The following is a 24,060-nucleotide window of genomic DNA, read 5'->3' as shown; positions in this document are numbered from 1 at the left end:
TTACCTATGCAGCAGCCAAACTACAATATGCCCAAGCTGCTTCCACCCTCCACCTGCTCTTCCGGCCTCATTAGGGAGTTACAAGGCTTTGCAGAATAAAAATGATAGTTGTCATTTCAAAGAAACATCTTGGACTCAAGACAGCTTTTAAGTCCTGACTATAGGAATTCCTCCTAACCTGTAATTGCTGGTAATTACCCTGGTGATGAGATCTGTGTCCTGGTAACAAAGGAGCAGAGTCTGACTCTTGGCTGTGTTTTCAGGGAAGGCTTTGAAAGGATGGATGCCCTGTCTGCTTCCACTTCAAAGGCTGGGAGTTCTTCAGCCTCAGCAGTCCCTTCAGCTCCTTAAAGGATGAGTTTGACATCACAAATCAAGGGACTGAAGTGAAATAACTTTCTGTTCTGCTTCATTACAAATATCAGAACAACCCAGTGCTAAAACTGACCCCGACAGAAGCACAGAGGGGAAGCCACTGAGGGATTCCACCCCAGGAGTTGTGAAATCCAGACAGGGAAAGGACTATCAGGAGAACATTCCTCGGGCAAGGTTTTGTCCCAGATCTCCTCTCTCTAAACTTCTGGGAGTTCCCATTGCAGCAAGCTTTTCCAGGAGCTGGGAGCTGCCAAGTTCCCTTGTGCCGGGCAGCTGAGGCAGCGGAGCGCGCGGTGTCGGCGCTCGCAGGGATGCTGGAGCTGCTCCAGCTGGACCTGCCTCTGGCAGTGTGGGGCTCAGGAAGTGTATTCACAGCTCCAGGATCTGACCTGCAGTTGGCCTCAGTGCCTTTGAGCTCCTGGAGGTGACTGGGAAAAGCAGCATCTGCTCAGCTGGAGCATCCTCAGGCTGCTCTGCTCTGGGTTCCTGGTGGAGGGATGGGTTTGTGCAGCTTCCCAGGGAGTACTGACAGCAGGTAGCTTTGCTCAGCCCTCCATAACCAAGCTTGAATGTATCACAGTGCTATCCCAGAGGGGCTGGAAGGGGATTTTCCAGCAGTAGGACACAGCAGGATTCCCTGGTTTCCCTTAGTTCTGGCTCATTCCCCATTTTCTGTACCAGGGATTCCTTAAAACACAAAAGAAAAGAGAAACATTAAAGATAAAGTATCTCCTGTGTGGTTCTTTCCCGTCTGCAGCACCCATATACCCAGAGGCACTGGGGCTGTCGCAATATTTGCCTGTCCTTCAGAGCTGCCTGAAGGGTCTGGAGTCTCTGACAGCTGCCCAGGAGGGTGGGACGAGGCTGCTCAGGGCACTGCTGGGGCACAAGGAGCCCTGAGCTGTCCTACATCACTATTTCAAGCTTTTCCTCCCCATCCCTGAGCCTCTTTGTCATGTTCACACCACCCTGCATCCACCATCTCCCCTTCTCCTTCCTTCTGGGCTGGAGAAAGCTCCTGGTACCACGAGCATCCCGGTGGGCTGGAGCCTGGTGCCTGTGAATTGCTTTCTCAGCTGCTTCTGGAACACAACCATTTCCTTCATCATTTGTTAACAGCTCATAGAAAACAACAACAAAAAAATTGCTATCTGCTTTTATTTTTCTCAGCTGTGCTTCCACGTGCTGGTTGGCACGCAGGAGTCGCTGAAGGTTTCCTTCCCGGGGATTAACAGTTCACTGTTATTTGGACTTTTTTTTTTGTAGGAACATCCAGACAAAATCAAACAAGTCGACTGAGTTAGGATAAACATTTTCAGTGGACATGCACAACACATCTGCCGTGCCAAATATTTGTTGTTGTTTGCCTGATTCGCTTTGGTGGAGCAGTTTCATGTTCTGCCAACGGAGCTTTTTAAAAATCGCCTTCAGAAGTATTATCTGTGTTTCAATTCTCACAAACACACAACACCACATTTCCGGGGAAAAAAATGTGTCGCTTTTATTTATTTACGCTTCAGATCAGTCCCTGCTTTGCTCCCCCAGCTCCCACCCTGGAGGGAACCATGGGGAGGAGTTAAAGGGACCCTCAGTGTTCCCTGCCAAGCTGTGGAGCCTTGCTGTGTCCAGCACAACTCTTGGAGTAGTTTGGTGTTGCCATCAGGATTATTTTGATTTTTTAGCTCACCAGCCCCTTAGAAACACCTGCTTCTGCTCACTAAGGCAGAAATACCTGCTCTTAAAATTTACATTTCCTTTGTGAGCAAGTAGTGTAAGGAAGGAGCATAGAGCTGTAAATAGTCTAAAAAAGGAGAAAAAAATAATCTGGGGTGTTATGAAGACCTGGGTGTTGTCTCTTGTGTTTCTGATTAGAGTGAATTAGGAATATTTTCTTAGCATCAGTGATCACTGACAGGCCATGTGGAAAACAATGGCAGCACATTTGCAAACCCAGTTCCTCATTTTATTTGCACCCATGGCTACAAATTCTGTTCTTCCCGGTTTCCCTGCCCTGCAGGAGCTGACTTGGGCTGTGGTTTTGTGTTTCAGGGTTGTGTATTACACGGGCTACAGGCAGGTGTACCAGCTGAGGTCCCAGACCACCTACAGGTGCTGCCCAGGATGGTCCCAGCTCCCAGGAGATGCTGGCTGCCTGCACAGTAAGTGTCGTTCTACTCTGCTCAACTTCCTTGGTTTTGGCTCATTTCAAATCCTGTGCCTGCAGAAAATGCTCTAAAAATGTCTTTAAATGTCTTTAAAAATGTGCTTAAAAATAGCTGTCATGAGTTTTTACTAGTTTTTTTTTTCCCATGTGTAATAATAATAAAAATAAAAAACCAAAATAACAATAGTAATAACAATAGTAATAAAATTAGTATTATTATTGCCATTATTATTATTATTGTTATTATTATTATTTCCTTGCATCAGAAGGATGCTGCTCTGGCTTCCTGGGCAGCATGGTGCAGTGCTTTCCATTTCTGGAGAATTTCTACATTCAGTGTCCCAGCCATTCATCCACTTGCCAAATGCTACAAAATGTTTAAAATCAAGGCCAAATTGATGTTTCCAATTGTGCCACTGGCAGAAGCTCTGGAAACTCCTCTGAGAAGGTTTATCAGGGGCTGGGTTTGTTATTTTGAGACTGGCTGAGCTGGAGCTGTCCCTGTGAGAGGTTTGGGATCTCTGCAGCCACCCTTGGCCAGCTCCCTCCTGTATGCAGCGGGTGTGATTTATTGAAAAAATATGGATATTGATCTAGTACCGATATCCAGCTGTGACGGACAAAAACTCTCTTAACAGTTTAAAGTTAGAAAGTGTGTGTTGACTGTGTGTGGGATCGCTCCCAAATCCACACCGCAGCTTCCAGGTGATTACAGAGCCCTTTTATCCATACAAGTATTGAATACCCAAAATACAAATACATATTCATGGTACATCCCATTCCTTGCTTTGTATGCTAATCACTCCAAAAGCCATTCAGCATGCAGTGGTTTGTTCCCTGAAATGGGTTGGTGTCCCTTTCATGGGGAGGGGTCCCAAAATGAGGAAGTCAATGAAATCTTCCTCCTTCTGACCTTTCTACCTTTTCAATGCAAATATGACAAAGGAACTCTTGGTAGAATTCCCATTCCTTGTCTTCAATTGGTTTCAGAACAGAGGAGGCCCACAATTGTCTTATGTTCCTAAAAGTTATTTGTCAGTTTGTATATTCTTCATTATAAACCCAGCTAACTAAACATTGTGCTGACAAGCAATCAATTATTAGTTAACTACTAACTCCTTACTTCATCAAGGCCTCATCATTTATTATTATTATTTTATTTAACTCTAGTAAGGCTTATTTCTAACTAAAATCTTAGCTCCTCTAAAATCTCTAAATTCCTTGAAGTTTACGTTTCAGGTGAGCTGGGCTCAGGGTGGGGATTCTGCAGTGTCAGCAGAGGAGGGGACACACAGCCACAAGGGGAGGGTGGCACTGGCCAGGTCTGGAGTGGAGACCCAGAACTCGAGGCTTTGGGATTCTGTGGCTGCATTCCTGCTCTCCTCCAGTGCAATTCCCTGCCAGACAGGCATGGGAGCGTGTCCTCCCCAGCTGTGGGGGAAGCTGCGAGATGCATTCAGGTTTGCACATGATGGGGATGTGCAAATTTCAGCCTATGAGATGATTTTGTGCTGTTGTTGCAGAAGACAGAGGCAGCTTTATCCCTGTGGGCCCCACATTCCCTATTTCCCTCCAGATTCTCTGTCTGACACAGGAGGCAGCTGCTGTGTCACTCCCTAAACCCTACAGCCACGTCCAGCTGGGGAAACATTTAACTGGGAACTACTTCTGAGGTGTTGAGAGCAAGGAAAAACCTCTTGAATGGAACCAAACTTATGTGCAGAACCAAATGTTACCTTGTGCAGAGCCCTGCACTCTCCTTGTGCTGCGGGATCAATTCCCTGCCTCAGTGCCTGATTCTCTTCTGATTTAGACCTTGGAGGTGCTCTCCTCCTTCCCCACAGAAAAGTAGCTTTGGATTTTAGTGATAGGCAGAGAACCAGCAGAGCATTTTGGGGAAATGATTGCCCTGCCATCAGGGGGATCAGAGGCTGCTCCTTGTGGAGCTGCTTGCCTTTTGTTCTGTGCAGAGCCTGTCTGTGCCTTCCCTGGGCTTTGATGCTTGTAGCAAAGGTTTTGTTGTTTTTTTTTTAACAAAAAGGGATTAAAAGGTGTGTCAAACAACCAGTCTTTATTCTTCCTATTCCAAGCTGTGGCACAGGAGAGCAACCCACTGGGGAGAGGAAGCTCCACGGGTGCCTCGTAACCCTGTCAGTGAGCAGATAATAACCTCAGCTGAACTCAGAAAAGCACCTTCTGTAATGAGTTTTCCTGCCAAGGAAATGAGTAATTCTATGCAGGAAGGAAGCAGAGAAAAGGAAATAGAGCTGCTCAGGGCACGCTCTGAACTCATCACTGAGGCTGGGAATGGTCCTCAGGGGCTGCTCACTGCAGGCTTGGGCTGGAGTGGAGAAGAGAGGAACAAAAGCAGAGTGACACCAGCCCAAAAACTCCTGCAGGAATTGCTGCTGAGCTGCTGGGGAGGTTGAGGTGGATCATGACCTGGAGATGGTGAGCTCTGTCCCCACTGAGCCCTTCCAACCCAATTGGATACCACTGGGTTCACACCCAGGACATGCTGTAACCTCATTTCTGGGACAGAAAAATAGGTATTTATGTACCTCAAGTGCTACAGGCACAACAGGGAGCTAATCTCTGCTGGCCCTCAGCACAGGCAGGGGCACTTCCAGGGGCAGAAAATAAAATGACATTGCTCTGTGGATCATCTTCTGAGCCCCTGAGAGCAGCAGGAGAGCAGCCAGCAGGCTAGGGCTGAGGTGGGAATTGTGCTCTCTGTTTCCAGACCCACACAGGCAGCAGCTGGAGGAGCACCCCACGGGCAAATGGGACAGCCAGGGGGTGTGTGCTGATCTCTGCACTGTCCTGGGCTGTTGGGTTGTTCCCAGCTTTACAGGGTAACTGAGAGGCATTTTCAAATATTTTATTTCTATTTTCACCCTGGGGAACATGCCTGGGCTCTGTAACTAAACCCTCATCCTGAGGAGCTCCAGGCTGTGGCTTTGCAGGGCTGTGATGGCTTTTCCTGCTGCTGGCTTTGGCCTCAGCACCAGTGTAGGCAGGTCTGGGAGGGAATTGTCAGTGACCATCAGTGAGGTGCTGGGGCAGGGGCACAGGGCCAGGCTGCTGTTTATGGATGCTGGAGGTTTCCCTGCTTGGGGTCAGGCTGTGCTCGCTGCTGTGGCTCTGCTGAATGCCACAGAGCTGTGCCAGAACATGTCAGAGGGATTTGTGGCCTTTCCTATCTGCCTCCAGAGATCATTGATCGTGTTCCAGGAGCACAGAGCAGGGGAAGGGCAGCTCTGCTGACAGTTTAATTAGAGCTGTTGTGCAGTGGAATCTCTCCAGTGAGGACATCTTGCTCTCCCTTGGGGACTGGCATCTCCTCACTGCAGGGTTCTGTTTGCTCTTTGCTGGTCATCATTTCTCCTTAAAAATAAAAAAGAACCAGTGTGGGAATCAGAAAAGCAGAAACTTCCATAGACACTGAAGGGTTGGATTTGCAGCCTTGGAAGAAGCTTGGAATGATGTGAAAATACAATACACAGACTTTAGGCAAAAAAATAATAAATTTATGTTTTATAGTTGTAGGAAAGAATATGCCTTAAGAAAGTGAGAAGCTGTATTGGGTAAAACAGTGAAGGGTTTATAATGGAAGGGTGTGGTTGTATGGAATAAACTAAAAGTTTAGAAGTTTTAATAGAAGCATATGTGTTCAAGTGAGACAGAAGCCATTGGACGAAAGTACCCACAGTGCAGCAGAATTAAGTAAAGGTGATGGGTTAGGGAAGCAAAATAAATTTTGTGGCAACTGTCTATTGGGTTAGAAAGTTCTATATTGTCTTGAAACAAAGAATTTGTGACTACTCTTGAGCTATGGCCGAATGTTTGCTGCTCTAAAATCTCATAGCCTCTGAGACTGATGTTTATCTGAGCAATTAATGGTTCTTAGCCTGAAAATAGTCCCATCCCTTCATTGCTAAAGGTGACAGTGACACCCCAGCCCATGTGAGGGGACATTTTCAGCACTGCAGGCTCGTGTGGAACCAGCCAAGGCCCTTTGCCACCTCCTTGTTTGAAATGGTGGCACTGTCTGACACTGATGGTGATCCTGAGCACTGCTATGACACGCGAGGTCCCAGCACTCTGTCCCAGGGCAGGAGAGTTGTTTGGGCTCTCGGAGCTGTCCTGGTGCCTGTTGCAGCCTCTGCTCTGGGGGTGCTCACTGTCAGCATAGCTTGGAGGCTGTCTGAAGCAAAACTGGGCTGTCCTCCCCTTCCTCATGTGCAGATTTGTGTCTCTGAGCTCTTACAGGTGAAGAAATGTCCTCACTAAACAGCTGTGGGGACAGTACTGGCAGGCTGTGGGCTCTGCTAGGAGCAAATAGCTCAGAAAGAGATGGAAAATTACATAGAAACAGGGACCTCACTGGTCTCACAGAATATTTGGATTTGTTCCTTGTGGGAATCCAGGGCTTCCCTCTGGCTGCCCTGGCAGGCCTGGGACCCTGGCAGGGGTCAGGAACCCCCCTGGACAGAGCCCCCAGAGACACTGCCTGTGATCTCTGTCCATGGAAAAGAGTTTTCAGTCTTACAGGATCAATTACAGGCTCCGACTGTTTGATATAGGTAATAATTAAGTGTGGCATGGGTGCAAAAGTAAAATTTTAAGTTTCTAATTTAAGGGTTCAAAGGGAACAAAATGGAGGAAATTGGGTGTGCCTTGTCCTTTTTCTCCTTCTTCATGCCCTCCATGTTTCACAATAGTATTAGCATTTTTCTATTGGTTTAAGCTGGGGACACACTATTCAACGTAGAAGATAGATATTAGAACATTATTATAAATATAGCACACGTAATTTCTAGTATATAATGTTTGTAACATCCCACTGAGGGCAGAGCCCCACACGCTGCCCTGCAGGACAGAGCTGGGCAGGGCAGCAGAACATGTTAGAGATAAACAGAATAAACAACCTTAAAAACAACACAGACAAATTATGGCTTCTCCTTTAACAACAAAGCAAAAAAAAAAGACTTTTTACAATCTCAAAATCATCAATGCCTCAGATTCCAGCAGTTCCTCTCCTCGTGTGCCCTCTCTGATGGTGACAGCTGGCCTTGCTCCTGTCACCCCCAGGGCTGTCAGAGGTGAAGGCAAGGAGCCCTGACCCTGGCAGGGTCCTGTCTTTTGTCCCTTCTCTTCTGGTGGTAGCAGAGGGTGAGGATTTGCTCCTTCCATTGCCCTCTGTCCTGGACTGTTCATCTCTTTGGGAAGGAGAAAGGTCAGAAATCAAGGCACCCTTTGCATTTTTAGGATGGCATCAGGTTCTTTCCCTGCCTGGTCTCTGATAGTTGAACTCTCAGACTGAGCTGCCTGGTTTCAAGTGGCCTCTGAGATGCTACTTAAATTCCACCTGGGCTCAATAACACAGGTAAAACCCTCAGTGATTATGTGAGGGGCCTGCATGTCTGGTAAGCTCTGTGATCTCCACTTTCAGCTGGAGATGTTGAAAAGCTGAGTCCCTCTGAGTCTGTCTGTAACTCTCGATGTGCGTGGAGGAGCAGCTCAGCCACCCACAGCCTGTCTGTGCTCTTGGGCCAGCCCCTGCCACCTGCAAAAAGGACATGGTGAGGCACAAAGGCACCAAGGAGAGCCTGAAGAGGAGACCATGACTAGACTTGGTGTGGGTGGCACTGTCACTGTTGTGACGTGGCCTGGAGAAGCTCAGCCTGAGCTGCTGGTCTAAACCTGGTCAAAGTTGTCCTGAACTCAAGTTTTTATCCAGGTGAGGTTCTGCTCTCTTCTGATTTTCAGCTCAGGTGGAGGTAAAGCCTGGCCCTATGTAGGAAAGAGAATTAATGCTCATTTGAAGAGGCGTCAGTCTGAGACACAATGAAAATCCGTGAGCAGAAAGCAGCTGAATTGTAATCACCCCATTAAAAGAAAAACTTCTATTAGTCACAAATGGCCTGGAGTGACTTACCCCACACTGAACTGTGTTTCTTTCTGCCAATTCCACTGAGTTTTCACCCATCGCCTGGTGAGCAGGGAGGAGAGCTCATGGGGACCTGCTGTGCTTGTTTCACTGGCACAACCATGGAGTCTGGCACAGCCCTGGAGCCTGGCACAGCCCTGGAGCCTGGCACAGCCCTGGAACCTGACACAGCCCTGGAACCTGACAGCATCCTCAAACATGGCATCACCCTGGAGCCTGAATGGCTCTGGAGCCCAACACAATTCTAGAGCTCAGCAGAGCCCTGGAGCTGGGCACGGCCCTGGAACCTGGCATGTCCCTGGAACCTGAGTGTCCCTGGAGCTTGGCATGTCCCTGGAGCCAGGCACAGCCCTGGAGCCCAACACAATTCTAGAGTTCGGCACAGCCCTGGAAACTGGTACATCTCTGGAACCTGGCACAGCCCTGGAGCTTGGCATGACCCTGGAGCCCAGCACAGCTCCAGAACATGACCATGGCACCATCACAGGGTGGGCAGCTCGGGCCAGGTTGGAAGCCTCGTCAGGAAATGCGTCCGGCTGACAGTTTAATTTCCCTGAGAGGCGGCTTGGCTTTGTCCATCACCTCCTGGCTGCTGCAGGCTCATTGTTTAGTCAGCTGAAAGGCTGTGGCTGAACTCCTGAACCTCTCGCCTGAGCTGGAGCTCCGTGCTGGTCAAAAGTCCATCGTGGGCTCCCTTGGGAGCACATCTCTGCCCAGGTAGGGAGTGGCCAAGCTGTACCTCAGGGAGCCAAAACATTGCTTTTCTTCCTGGCTCTTCCTCCTAAATCAGTCTCATGTCTCGACTTCCCGAGGATCCCGCCTCGCTGAGCTCTCACAAAGGACACTGCCCGGCCTCTGAGCAGAAGGCGGTGACGCTTCCCATAATTTATTCTTTCTCTCCCCTTTCCCCGAACAGTGTCATTCCCCTTTTCCCAAATTTCATCACATTAAACTCTGTCGCTCTGAATTAGGAGCTCGTTTGCAGGAGGCCTGGAGGGCACAGAGGGGGAGACCCGCAGGCCCACCCGCCCCCGGGCTGGGAAGTAGGTTATTATGATTTCCACTCGGTATGTGCCAGCCTGCAGCACAGAGCAGGGAATTGTCCAGCTCATTCAGGAAATCTGGGGCACTGCCAAGAATAACACCCCTGTCTTCTAACCCCTGATTTGTGTCACTGAAATTGCTTCTAATATTTTCCATTGTTGTGCTTTGGGTCTCGCTGAGCTGCTCCGAGAGCTGAGTGCTGCCAGCGAGTTGGGCTCCCTGGAGCCAGGCCTGGCTCTGCTGGGACCCTCATTAAAATGTGGTTTTTAGGTGTTTAAGCTGAAAGATTCAGGAAAAACCAAACCATTGTGTCATTTGGCCAGGCAACCCATTCTTTCTTACGATGCTGAGGCCTGAAGGAAAGGAGTAAAAGAAAAGAGAGCCCCTCTTGCACGATCAGAGCTGGGAAAACCTGGAGGCTGCAGCCCTGGAACACCTTGGCACACACCTGGAGATGGGAAGTTGTTCCTGGGAAGTATTTGCAACCCACAGGCATCACGGCTGGGCTGAGCAGGATGCTTGGCAAAGAGCTGCCCAAGTTGCAGTGCTCTGCCAGCACGGGATTGGTATGGGATCACTGCAGTCCCCAGGGATACGTGGCCATGGAAAGCGACTAAAGCGTTAGATGAGAAGATAACTGGCTTTGTGAAGCAGCATTTCATCACGGGTTCATTAGTTCGAGGAGAGAGTGTTTGGGCTTCAATGCTACCTTTGTGTTATAAATAATCTCCTCTTCTGGAGGGAGGGGGTTTGAAAAATCATCAGGTCCTTAAAAAAGCCAATGCTGAAGCTCGTGGATTTTGGCTCTAGTGCATCGAAGGTGCAAAGTTTGTGGTGTTTGCAATAACCCAGGGTGTCCCTGTGTGGTAAAAGAATTGATAGAAGAAAAGCCCTTTAAGCAGGTACATAGCTCTGTCTGGCAAGACGGTGTATTTCGATGGCAAATATGAATATTTGGAGAATGGCACATTCACCTAAACCTTTACCAAGCTTCCCTAAATCACAAAACCTCCCAAATCACAAAACTTCCCCAGTCAGTGCAGCCTTGGCAGAAGGTGTTGTGTGAGCCAGGAGCAGGATTTAGCACTCAGGGGAAATCAGGAAGTCGACTGTGTTCCTGTAGGAAAAAACAGAGCCAATATTGGATATATGGGAGATTCAATAGTGGGAACACAGTAACGTGGTTATTAGATTTCCACGTACAGGGGGTTAGAACTGATTTTTCAGGTGTGGCAAGTTGACACCCACCAGCTTTGGGTTCTTTTTGGGAAGGTAATCCCTGCCCTTTCCCAGCTTAAATTTCATGTGGCTCCCTCAGACTTTTTAGTCGTTTTTGACAATTGATAACTTCGCAGATTTATCTCCTGGTGTGCACAAGCTGTCCTGCCCCTAAACTGCAACCCCTGCCTTGCAGTATTTCCATCTGTGATCCTTTTTTCTCTGAGTGCACAATTAGTGTTTTGGAGCCGGCGTGGGCGTTTTTGTGCCAAGAATTTTGGAGCCATTTTGGAAGCCTGCGCGGGGTGCCAGTTATAATGACACGAAATGAAATGTGTAATCACAGACCTGCTTTTTCTGTCACTAATTAGTTACAGCTTTAGCTGGAATGGGAAGAGAAGCCAGGGGGGCTCCCAACTTGCAAATAGGAGGGAGAAGCTGCAGCCAGCACAGCCCACGTGCGTGGGGGACCCTCGGTTCAGCGAGTGCTGCTGTAATTGTTACCAGGTGGTCCCAGATTGTATGAGGGTTGTAATTTAATCACAGCTTTTTATGTTTAGTTGGTAACTGACCTGAAGGTCCTGTGACACCATTGGTGGCTGCAGTGTGCTCCTTCTTGGGATGCATCAGTTGGAATAGATTGGTCCCCATGGCTTCTCTTAGCCCAGGGCTCTCCACAGCCCAGCCTGGGCTCAGCAGAGGGTTGGGGTGGGTGAGAGGGAGCTGCTGGACCAGGGGCCACCCCTGTGTATCTTGATCTGTATCATCAGTTGATGCTCTTTGCTTCAGGTTTGCCAGGTTTTTGTGAGATGTATTTCTATCAGTCCCATCTCTCTTGGAGTTCGTAGCAGTTTCTTCAATGAAAAGTGGGAGGAAAAGAGGAGGTGAGGGAAAAAGAATGAAGAGAGGAGCTGGTCGTCACCACAGCTCTGTCCAGATCAGTGAACAAAGAGAAAATTTCATTGTGCAAATCTTTAAACAGATTTAGAAAGGAAGATGGATGCTTGTTCTGCATCCTTACCCACCAACAAAGCACCACACACATGACAGTGCCCCCGTTCACAACGTTTCTGCTTTTGAGATCAGCATTTCCCAGTGGGAAATATAAACCATGGGCTGCCTTTCATGAGTTATGAGAAGCACACACTCCCCTGGAAAAACCATAACCTTCTTGGTGGGTTTGTGGGGACGATTTGGAAAGGTGGATTTCAGAAGCCTAATTGAGCATTCCGTGTCTCCGTGTCCATTTTACACTCCGCTGGGTGAGAACAGAGAAACGTGGCTGCTCAGGCTTACTTACAGTTTAGCTCCATTTCATCCTCTGGGCTGCCCGAAGGTGACGCCACGATGGGGCAGCCAGCTCCCGGGGAAGCTCGGTGCAGAGGTGGGAGCAGCTCCCAGGGCACTGCTCTAGAAAGATCCCTCCAATTTCAGCACAAGTAACTTCTATTTGTTGCCTCGAGATCTTGCATGAGTTGTTTTGTGGCTGTTCTATCCACTTGTTGCCTGGAAAAGCATCCTTTCACCACAGCCCTGATGTTCTCCTATGATTCTCAAGGAAAGCCCTTGGACATTCCCTGAGGTAATTTCCTTCCTATCCTAAACTTTGAGACTTTGTGCATTGAGCATCATACTGTCAAGCAAAAAAAAAAATCAACTTTCCAAAATGGTTAAATGTCAAGTCTTAACTTCTTTTTGCCAGGGTCGGGATTAAATGTGTGAGATAGTATTTCTTGTTGGGATTCAGATATTTATTAGTTCTTACCTGTATTACAGTCTCACAAACTGCGAGTTCTACAGAACCTCACTCTAACAAACTAAAAATGGAGCTGTATCTCTCTCTACAGGGCCTTTTAAGGATAAACTGTCCAATTAAGAAATGACACCTAAATTATTTTCACTTTTAACCCAATAACCAACCACCCATGGCCTGCAATGTGAACTTTTTTATTCAATTACACAAAACCACCCAAACCCACAAAGACGAAGGTGAAGGAGAAGAAGAAGGTGAAGAAAAAGGAGAAGAAGAAGTTGAAGAAGGACCAGTCTCTGTCCTAAAACCTCCATCTTGTTTTATATATATCATTATATTCTAAATCCTTAATCTCTAAATTTTCCACCCTGTGATATCACACACTTCTATCCAAACTCCACACTCACAATCCCAGTTCTATCATTCCATTCTGGAACCTTCTCCACAGCCTCAGGTCAATGCAGTGTTCTCTTGGGGCTCAGTGCCTGTCAGCACAGAAAGTCTGAAATTCTCAATAATCAGGGTTCCAACAGTTAAACAGTGCTTTTTAATGACTATTCAAGTGTTCTCGGGGACTTTGGGATGGGGTGTTTGCCCTTCTGATGGTCAGCGTGGGATCATCCTCGTCCTCCTCCCTGCCTGTGGTTACAGAGTTTGCCTCAATGGTGGGAGTTGCCAAGAGGGATCCTTGCAGCTCTGTCACTGCTCCTCTGGCTTCCAGGGTCCTCACTGCCAGCACGGTAAGCAGCCCTGCCAAATTCCTCCTTTAATTCCGAGCTGGAAGAGGAGAGGCTTTGGAGTGAGGGATGCCCTGATTTATTTACATTTTATTGTCGCCGTTGTTTTATCTGCAAAACTCCAACAATCTCCTCTTGGCTTTTGTGATGTTTGGGGAACTTGGATGTTTGGAAAGGAAATACTTATCATGGCTTGCTGTGAAACACAGCTCCGTGCTGTACAATAGCTTTTATTCCTGGCTGCCATCCGTGGAGGGATTTGCTGGAATCAGAGAAGGAAGCTGATTAAAGTTGGGTCAAACAAAGGAACCCTGGGGTCACGGCCTGTGGGGCGAGCTGAGCCCAGGGCAGCGTGGCCACCTCGGAAAGGAACGACCTCGTACCTTTGGCCAGGCTGCATTTTGGGGCTGCTAAGCTTTATCTAATTAACCTTTGGGAGATATACAAGATACCTCTTAAAGGTTATTTTGTTTCCTATATTTGGTGGCTCACAGATGTTCTGGTTTGGGAACATGATAGTTCATAGCAAGCCCTGAAAAGCTGGAATGTTCCTTGGGCTGAGAACATGTTCCTTGGGCTGCAGGGACACAGGGGTCTCGTTCCTCCCTCTCACTGCTGAGTCTGCAAGGTCCAGTGTGGGGTTTTTTATCTTTTTTCTTATTAGTGTTGAGATTGAATACGTGAGATGGTATTCCTTGTTTGGACTCAGATGTTTGTTAGTTTTTGTCTATATTACAGTCTTACAAACTGTGAGTTCTACAGCACTCTAACAAACTAAAAATGGAGCAGTATCTCTCTCTACAGGGCCTTTTAAGGATAAACTGTCCAATTAAGAAATTACACCTAAATTGTTTTTACTTTTAACCCAATAACCAACCACCATTGGCTCACAATGCAGACTTTTTGTCCAATTACACAATACCACCCAAACACATGGAGGAGAAGGAAAAGGAGAAGGACCAACTTCCACCCTAAAACCTCCATCTTGCTTTATATATATTCCTATATTCTAAACTCTGAAATTCTAAGTTTTCTACCCTGTGATATCACACACTTCTGTTCAAACTCTACACCCACAATCCCAGTTTTATCATCAATTTTGGAAGCTTCTCCACAGCCTCAGGTCAGTGCAGTGTTCTCTTGGGGGTCAGTGCCTGTCAGCACAGAAATTCTGAAATTCTCAGCAGCCAGGGTTCCAACAGTCCTGGGCAATAGTGATTGCTCACATCATCTTCAGATGATGCTGATTTATAGCACCATATTAAATAATGAGACTTTTTTTTAACCATCCATGGCTCTGTCTGTTCCTTCTGAGACCTTCAGTTCTGTCCCTTTTTGGAACCAGAGGTGTGTGAAGGGAGGGGAGCAGCCTGGAAGGGCTGGAGAGGAGCATTTTATCAAAACCTTGGACCCCCTAACCCTGAGAAATCAGAACCAAAGGCAAAAAGGTGAAGTGTGAATCAATCAGTGCAGGGAACACACACATCCTCTCTCATCCAAGCTGGTGGGGTAAATGTTGTGTGTTTTCCTGTGCAAAACCCGAGAGGTAAAAAGCGTTTTCACACTTGGAAATGTTTAGCAATTCCCAGTTATAATTGGTTACAGCTTTAAAAATTGAATACACATTTTGGAGACCACCAATTTTTGATTAGAAGGGAAATGGTTGGCTTGATTTGGAGGAGAGGAAAATACTGGAGTGGCACAGATGTTACTCTCCTTGCAGAAGGGACCCGAAGTTGGAGCTTTGGGTGTAACACACCTGTCATATTTTAAATCAAGGTCTGAGATCCTGGATATCTGTTGTCAGATCCCACTGTCACCATTTTAGCAGAGTGGTGGGAATGGGCTGTGAAAAAGGGATGGCCGAGGATACACAAGGACACAAATTATGGCTCTGCTACCTGAATTGAAGGCAGAAAGAAGTGCAAACTCTGGCATTTTGGAGTGAACTAATTGCAAGGAACAGGCAAGAATGTGAAGTAGAGGGGATAAATCATTCTTTATGCAGCTTGTCCTGAGTTTGTAAAGCATTAATTGCCCTGTTGCCTCCTGGCAGAGGAAAGCTCAGCTGAACCAGGAGCATTCCTCTGCACTTGCAGCCTCAAATTATTTTCATTCCTGGGTGATTTATATTTCACACCCAGGGCAGAGATGACCCCCTGCCATCCCATTCCCTGCCATCCCCTTCTGCCAGACAACACTTTGCTGTTTCCCAGGCCTATCTTTTGTAAAGGTTTAAGCATTTTCATTACCTGCAGGTGAAGAACAGATACAGGCACAGGGGACTGGGGACAGTGTTCATTTTGCAAGCACCTTCAGAGAGCTTTCCTGACTTTCCAGTTTCATTGTAACTTTGGTTTCCATCCTGCTTTTAAAGAGATGTTGCCCCTGAAAAATTCCGAAAGACCAATGAAACAGCTGTATTAGCCTTAGCTTGCAGAGAATTTATATTATTTTTGTCTGTTTCTTGATGCCTTTGGTTATTTGTAGCATTTTTCAAAACTCACAGTCCTTGCCATAGAGAACGAGCTGATTGATGATACAGGAAGACCCCAGTCACAAGATTATCTTTCCTTTCATCTTAATTTCTTACTGGCCAGTCAATGGTTCTCTTTGGTAAATACTTTTTTTGGATCAATTTCTGGTGGAAAGCCTATTTGTCTGGATTTTCATCTTCTTTTTCACTGTTAAAAGTGCTCTGGGTAGTTGGCTTTGCTCATCAGTCAACATTTGTGCTGGATTTTCCTAGTAGGATGTGAGGCTGCTTTGGGGAGGGACACCTCATCAGCGACTCATTCTTTCCTTATCTGTCACCTGTCAGGGGAGCTATCCTGTGTTTAAGATGATGGTTCCTCCTTGAAAAAGGATGGAGTACTGGGCTGGATGTGGAGTACTTGGAGGGTGTGGGCAGGATGAGGCTGTTTGGAGAAAAGGACATGAAAATAACCCATGTGAGCGAAGCTGTGCTATTCCATGCGCCACTCATCTTCAAGAAACCTGGGTCTGATCCGAATGGAACCGTTTTTCCTTGCCTGGAAAGAAATACAGACGTGTTTGCTTTAGAGGCAGGACGCTCCCTGTCCTGGCCAGGCTCCTATCAGAGCTTTCAGCACGGGATATTTTTGCTGGCCAGCCCCGAGCAGCAGCAGCCGGGTGTTTACCCTGGCTGGGCAGCCAGCAGCTCCCCAGTGCTCGCCTTCCAGGGTGAGGTGCTGTCCTTCCTGCTCTCCTGAGCTGCTGACAGGGAGAGGATTCGCTCCCTCTCTGGGTTAAATCACCTCGTGGTGAAGGCACAGCCCTCGGTGGGGCTGTGTGAGCTCTTGCAGGAAGCTCTGCAGAGCATCCTGTGTGCCTGTGCAGGTTTCAACACCTTTTCTGTTGCCTCTTAGTGGCTTTTTGATCCTGTCAGATGCTTTCAGTGTAGAAATTGATATTTTTTTCCCTGCTCTGCTTGTCCACCTGCCATCAGGTGAGCTTTGCTTTGCAGAGGTTGAGCAGGACAATAGCCCAGTCTCAAGTTGCACCAAGGGAAATATAGGTTGGATATCAGGAAACAGTTTTTTACAGAAAGGGTGATAAAGTTCTGGAATGGTGTGCTCAGGGAAGTGGTGGAGTCCCCATCCCTGGGCGTGTTTAACAAAGCCTGGATGTGGTGCTGCGTGCCAGGGTTGAGTTGAACTGTTGGGGCTGGGTGTGACTCGATGATCTTGAAGGTCTCTTCCAACCTGGGGATTCTGTGATTCTGTGAATATTACAGCGACCACAGACTGAGGAAGCAGCTGAGTTGTCCTGAACTCCTTTGGTATCTTCCATCCTTGGTAGATGAAAGGGTTATAAAAGGAGTATTCTAAGTTTGGGATGAGGCTTCCTTTGTTGGAGCTCCTTTTTGGGGGCTTGGACATAAATGACCTTTCAGTGCAGGCTCATTGCTGGGGAACCTGGGCTCTGCTCCAAGCCTGCCCAGCCTTCCTGGGATTCCTTGGACCACCCAGCACTGGGGTCCGGTGCTGCTGAGCCCACCAGACCCCAGCGAGTGCAGCCGGGCAGGACCTGTGTGTGTGGGAGGTGGCTGTGGCAGGGCTGGGAAGGTGTTTCTGGTGTTATTTGTGTGTCCTGCTGTACATCAGCTGCTCGGCTTCACCCTTCGCTTACTGGAACCTCCCAGCTGAGTGGATTCTCTCAGCAACACTCAGGCTCCGGGGGCTCTGCTGTGGGAACTGCGCCGTGCCGGGGGCCCAGCACCGTTCCTAATTAGCCTGGCTGTGTTTTGAAGCATGGGCCAGCCCAAAGGCCTGCTCGGGTGGCTTTGTCACCCTGCTTCAGGAGACCATTATTGTCTCTTTCTTTTATAGCACTGCCCTCATTTACCCAGCCTTTGATGTGCCCTCGGCGTTGTTTGATTGACTCAGAACCTGATTTCTCCTGCTAATCTCTCCGGAGCTGTTCAGTTGGAAGCCTTTGGATGTGTTAGGGCTGGGAGAGAGGGGTTTGCTGGAGGCCAGAGAAACATGGGACTGCGAAACATTCAGAGGTGTTGGAAGTTGAAAAGGGAAAGGTTTAGTCTTTGGAAGTAAAGGATAGCACAGGCAGTATTTTCTTGGATCCAGGAGCCAGATGCTCTTTCCAAGACGGAGAGATTCGTGTGACAGCGCCAGTTCAGACTCAGGTGACTTCCCCAGTCCAAGGAGAGCCCAGAGCAGGCTTCAGAATGACAGTAGCAAGATACTGTGATCGATGCTTCCAGTGCATGAGGCCAATTTAAAATCCATTTTGTGGAATGAAATGGCTGCAATTGTTCTTCAGCTGTCAGCTCATTGGAGAGAATCCACGGTTAATAATACCAGGGCTAAATTAAGCAGAGCACTTCTCCAGCAGCCAAGAAGTCCGAATACTTTTATTTATAAGCAGCCTCCTGATTCACAAGGTTAGCCTTCTGCTGGGAGGGGAGAGGAGTGTGAGGCCAGAGGAGATTCCTGCTGGGATTTTCTTGTAGTTTGGCTCAGGAAGGCAGTGGAACAAGGGTGGCTTGTGCAGAGCTTGGCCACGTCCTGTGCTATCGGCTTGTCCATCAGCCAAGCATGGTATTTAAGAGCTGGCAAACAGGTAGGGCTGAGCTCTTTGAAGAAATCTGTGAGAGGAAACAAGCCAAGGCGATGCAGGGACTTATTCAGCTAAAACCCATCTTTTGTAAAGGGAGTCTGGAAGAAAAGAGAGAGTGTGCTGGAGCCAGGGGAATGTCTGTTGTTATACCTGAAAAAGAAGTGTCCTGGGACTCGTACCTGCGGGGTGACCCCAGGCCCAGAGTCCTTCACTGAGATGTGTTGGTCAAACACGGCGCTGTTCATCACACCCCCATCACCTCCAGCCTCCGTGGAGCTACAGGGCAATAACTGTGAATAACTGAGTCGTTCATATGGCCTGAGTTTCTGAAGGTGAACTGGAGTGCACCAACAGCCTTTTGGACCGGTGTGATGCTGTCCAGTTCTGTCCAGCTCCATTGGTGAGTGATGGAGAGCGTGCAGAGGCAAAAATATTGCTGGCCATTTGTTTAAAGGAACACGAGAGTGGGTGAAGCAGAGTTAAATCTGATGGGCTTTGGTGGATTTAAAATATGGCTGGCTTTGTTCTTTTCAGGCTTTCCTTGGGCTGAGCTCAAGAATTAAGGATTTCATGATCATTTAAAAGAGGTTATCATATTGGGTTGAAGAAAATATACGGCTCAAATCCTTTGGATGAGTTGTAGCCCTCTGCTTATGTTTTGGCAAATAAATCAGAGTGGAATCTTTTCACTGGTGTTGCACTGATTTGAAAGGTTCACACAGATCTTTACTGCTCCTCATGTTAAGATCTGCCAAGGGTAAGAAAACTTGGAAGGAAATGATGCATTGAGCCACCTGAAGAAGACAAAACCCCTGATTTGTTATGAGGGATGGGTACCTTGGGCCAAGTCATGTGAAGTGCTGGATGGCATCTTCAAAGCACTGCATCCCCTTCGGTGAGCGCTGAAGCTCCCAGCACCTCCCGTGATCCCTCCCTGCAAAGGATTTCCTTGGAGCTTCCCAGCCAGCTGTGACCAATTAAACAGGGGCCAGGGCTGCAGAAGCACAGCCTCTCGCAGAACTGGGTGAGGGCTGGGCAGAGTTTATGGCTCTCAGAGTCTGCCCGAGGTGTTTTCTTCCCGTAAACCACCCGGGGAAAGCCAGGCTCGTGAGCTCAGAGGTGAGTCAAGGGACATTTACGGAGGAGAATGGATATTTTCCAGGCAATGTGAAATGCTGCAGTGTAACTGGACTGCTGGGATCCCATCGTGTAATTGGTAATAAGAAGGATTTGTTACACAAATGCAAAGGAGACTGAATTAAATCTGAGTTCTTGGATCATTTCTGGAGAGGATTGAGCCCATGCCCCTGGTCAGGTAGCCAAACACCATTCCAAGCTCACTGTTCCTCACCAATTATTGGTTTCTTGCAATGAGAGAGAACATGATTGTGAGTGAGAGACTAAAATCTTCATTTCTTCAGTGTATTCTCAAAAGAGAAATGACAGGGAACCACTTGGCCCCCTGACTGTGACAGAACCATCAAATCCTTTCATTTGGAAAAGACCTTAAAACCCATCAAATCCAATCATTCACTGAATCTTCCATTGTTTTCAAAGGATCTGCTGCAAATCAGTGGTGTGGGAGCCACACTAGCCATGGGCACAAGGGCCAGGTTCCAAGTGAAATAGGAGGATTGGAGAGTGAGACGAGGAGTGAGGGCAACAGCAGGAACGAGAAGCATTGCTGCAAATCTGTCTGGAATTTGTAGAATTAATTTATGCTTAAACACACAGCCCACTCTGCAATAAATCGTTGGTATGTTATGCTTTCCATTTCTGGGTTTGGAAAGGTTGGAGAAAACATTTTTTTAATTCATTAAGTGCTGCTTTCTCTGGGGCATCATTTTAAAGCCGTATTCTCTGGCAGGTGATAATATCTTTGAAGCAGCCTCTGAAATGCCTTATCCTCACCTCAGCAACAGGTTTGCCTTTCATTTTTTTCCTTGTTTGTTGTGCTTCTGTTTTGTCTCCCATGCTGCAAGGGCCCAGCACAACAGTATAATGAGTTTAATAATTCGGAAACAAACACATGTTGAGATTCCAGTCGTTACAAATACCTTTTTTTTTTTTCTGGGAAGATGCTCAGAGGGTCCCTCCCCAGAGGTCTAATCCGTGAGTTATGTGAGGAAAGGAGGACACTTTCCACATGTTCTTGATCCAAGTTTCAGTGCCTCGAGATCCTGTTTTGTTTTTCCCTTTGGGCTGGAGCTTGATATTCTGAGCAGCCTGGACCCAAACTGAGTTGTTTGACACTGGAGAAGGAAAAAAATTGCCCACTAACAACCCCACAGAGAAATCCAGGTGGCACCAGCCAGTGAAAGGTTTTTTTATGGTCACTTTTTACTGTTTTACAAAGTTCAAATGGAAAATGTTACCTTGGAAAATGGGACTCCTCTTGCATCATTGGTACCAGGATCAAAGCACCAGCTCAGGGAATTTGTTCCTCTGCAGCTTCTTTATCATGGAATTATAGAAGTATAAAGCATCCTGGTTTGGAAGGGACCCACAAGAACCATCAAAACTGTGTGGGGCTGGAGCTGTGGCCCTGGGACTGGTTCTCCCTGCACAATTCTCAGCAGAGGAATCTCTAGACTGAAAGGAGAGTCCAGGGGACCCTCACCATTCTGGGCTGAGATTCCCCAGCCCCAGCATGGCTGGTTTCCTCCCAGACACACTTAATTTTATGGGGCTGCAGTTTTCCGTGGCTCAGCTTGCAGACAGTGACACATGTGCTGTGTGTAACGGTGCGGCCGCTTTTCCCTTGCACGATTCAATATTCCTGGGGCCTCTGCAGCCCCTCAACATTCCCACCGGCCACAGGGGCACCTGTTCGACCCTGGCTCTCTGTAAACCAGCCAAAACCCAGCTTTGGAGGCCAACAGGTGTTTCTAGTTTGCGGCACGTTAATGGATATTGACTGCCTGTCTTCCCGCCTCTCCAAGCCAATAAACCCATGGATCTGGAAAACCTCCACTCCGTGCTGGAGCAGCAGGCCCGGCACGGGATGCCAAGAGGCCAAGCTCCTTCTTCTCCTTCTCCTTCTCCTTCCTTCTCCTTCTCCTTCTCCTTCTCCTTCTCCTTCTCCTTCTCCTTCTCCTTCTCCTTCTCCTTCTCCTTCTCCTTCTCCTTCTCCTTCTCCTTCTCCTTCTCCTTCTCCTTCTCCTTCTCCTTCTCCTTCTCCATGGCTGGTGTCACGCAAACTCACAGACCGGGCACCGGGGCTGCTGGACCTGAGCTGCTCTCTGAAGTCATTCCTTTGTGTTTGACTTTCCATTTAGCCCGGAATGTTGGCTGGAACGCCTGGCACACTGCAGCTTTTCGGGCACTGCCATCACCATCAGGTTTTGTCTTGCACGGGGCCATTGGCTGGTCCAGCCTCACGAGTGGCCACCAGGAGGTTGGTGGTGGAAGCAGTTTTTGGTGGTTTTCACCCCATTAATTAAGAGAATCTGCCTTTCCCAGGTGCCTTCAATCACAGCATCTCCACAAGATCTTGTAGGTGGCAGAGCCTTGGTTTGAGGTGGGACCCCGCTGCAGATGGGCTCTGCTAATGCAAAAAGTAGAATAACCTGTGCTTGCTGGTAAAAATAGGGATTCTTTTCCTTTAGAGATTTATGTGGCTTGCTTAAATACTGGCTAGACCATTCCCAGAGGTCCAACCCAGCTCTCCTTGCCAGGAGCTGTTTCAAATCACGGATAATGGGAGTCAGTTCTGTGATTCATGGTCCTGATCTGACTGTCAGAGATCAAAGGGCCAAAATAACCGAGCCCGGTGTAAGAAAGGCAGTGGCTGGCGGGGGCTGGGCTCCCCTGGCTGGGTTGAGTGGAGGAAGGGGTAGGAGGGATCTCATCACTTAAAGAGGATCCGGGGATGTTGTGCCTTTCCTTGGCATGCCATTGTGTTGTGTGAGGGGTGTTGGGTTTCAGCCCCGCAGATGCCGAGCGATGGATGCCAGATGTGTGTCATTAGAGGATACCTCTCCTTACCAGCTGCAAATTGTCCATCGGCTGTTTTCACCAGGAGAAGCTTGAATTCCCACTATTTCCTGCCATCTCATGTTGTCAGGCTGCTCTTTAGCTGGTGAGCCATGGAACTGTGCAGCCCAAACCAGTCTTGTGCAGCAAAATCAGGCATTGTGTGTTGATTTGTATTTTTTCAGGAGCTCGGTTAGGATTTGCCTTGATGAACTCGCCCATAAGATTACATTTTTTACATTTGACTTGCAAAATGAATCCCCAGAAAACTCCAAGGATTTTACTGGAAGAATGCTGGAGATGGTTTTGTACTTATGTGAGAAGAAGACATGGCTTTTCACTTTGTGGTCTCTGGTGCAACAGGATATGCTCCTTAAAAATGTGTGTTTTAAACTGAAGAAATGGTTAAAAAAATAGGAGTACAGAATACTCAGGGTTAGGGATAAATTAATTAGGAAAATGTTCACACTTTACCCAGACTTTTCTTCAGCAGGAATCTGAGGTTTCTGTGAGGTTCCGTGTCTTTGATCCCTCACTTGTGGAGTTCTGTGAATACACCATTTTCCAGGCCCTTGGCAGCTCATTTCTTCCTGCTGTTATCTCCCAGACAGAGCACTTTAGCAAGCTCCCTTCTAGAAATAGCCTGAAAGATATTTTTTATTTTTTCAAACTTAAAAGAAAGACTAATTATAAGGAAAACGAGGGCAACAACTCCCTTTCCTGAGCACTTCCCATGGCTTTTCCCACCTGGCTCGGTGCTGGCTTTGCCTTGGGGCTGTGTCTGGACAAGGAGGAGGAAGGTGAGGAGCATTCCATGGGGTCCTGTAGCAGACATGCAAGAAAGGAGAGGAAAAAAGACCTGGACCTCTTCTAAGGAATGTGTTTGAAGATACCTGTCCTCTCCATGGCACCATCCTGGCACATTCTGTGGTTGGAAATGCAGCAATTCTTTAGCCTTTCCCAATATTCAGCGGAGAGCGGGGGTGTTTGAAATATGTAGGAGAAACAGATGTACAAAATGAGTTTTGGGAAGCAGCAGACCAGGTAATTTTTCTGGTTTAAAATGATTTAGGCATTATCCCCCTTTGTACGGGCTGGGAACCTGCCCTGGATTGCACAGCAGAGTAGTGACTCCTGGCAAAAAAATTACATTATTTCAGTCTCCTTTTTCCTCAGTTGCTCAGGATCTCACCTCATTAATAGTGGAGATTTTGGAATGTCAGATATTTGGCATATCTGGCTATTGGAGCTGTACAATAGGTCCCTGTGGCTGGCTGTCACTGAGCCTCATCTTTCTGTGGGAAGGTGTTTGATCTGCACCTGGTTGTGCTGGGACTGGCCCTGCCCAGGAAACCTCTCCCACCTTAAACAACTGCTCCTTCGAGGAAGTGAATTTCTGATTTAAAACATTGCATTTATGCTTTTTTTTTTTTAAAAAAAAACTCATGAATCTCCCCAGAAGCGAGTAGCCCTGACCCTTTCATTAGAGACAAAAGGGAGTGTGTATAAATGTCTTTTGTGGCTTGGCAGTAAACTTGCTGAGGACGACATAAAACGTGCTCATTAAATGCTCTTTACCCAGCATTGCTTTTTGTTTTCAGCAGCACTGTGATGTTCCATCCCACCATTAATTGCCTAATACCAACTATGGCATAAACAAGCCATTTGCTATGTAATCTTTTCCATTTATTTTCCAAGGTTCTTACTCTTGACACCCATTACGCATCTGGGAACGTGAGGG

General features: G+C 47.6%; 1 protein-coding gene across 1 annotated transcript in view; it reads left to right on the top strand.

Moving 5' to 3' along the window:
- MEGF6 (multiple EGF like domains 6) overlaps positions 1-24,060 on the top strand; it is an 89,222-nt gene that overhangs the window by 4,606 nt on the left and 60,556 nt on the right. The window contains exon 3 of the mRNA XM_077788134.1: positions 2,425-2,534. Within this exon, the coding sequence (XP_077644260.1) occupies positions 2,425-2,534 (110 nt within the window). The remainder of the gene's footprint in view (positions 1-2,424; positions 2,535-24,060) is intronic.

Source organism: Lonchura striata, chromosome 24, assembly GCF_046129695.1.
Source record: "Lonchura striata isolate bLonStr1 chromosome 24, bLonStr1.mat, whole genome shotgun sequence".
In the NCBI taxonomy this organism is placed as follows: domain Eukaryota; kingdom Metazoa; phylum Chordata; class Aves; order Passeriformes; family Estrildidae; genus Lonchura; species Lonchura striata.
The sequence above is the reverse complement of the archived record's forward strand: the minus strand, read 5'-3'. Positions and strand labels throughout refer to the sequence as shown.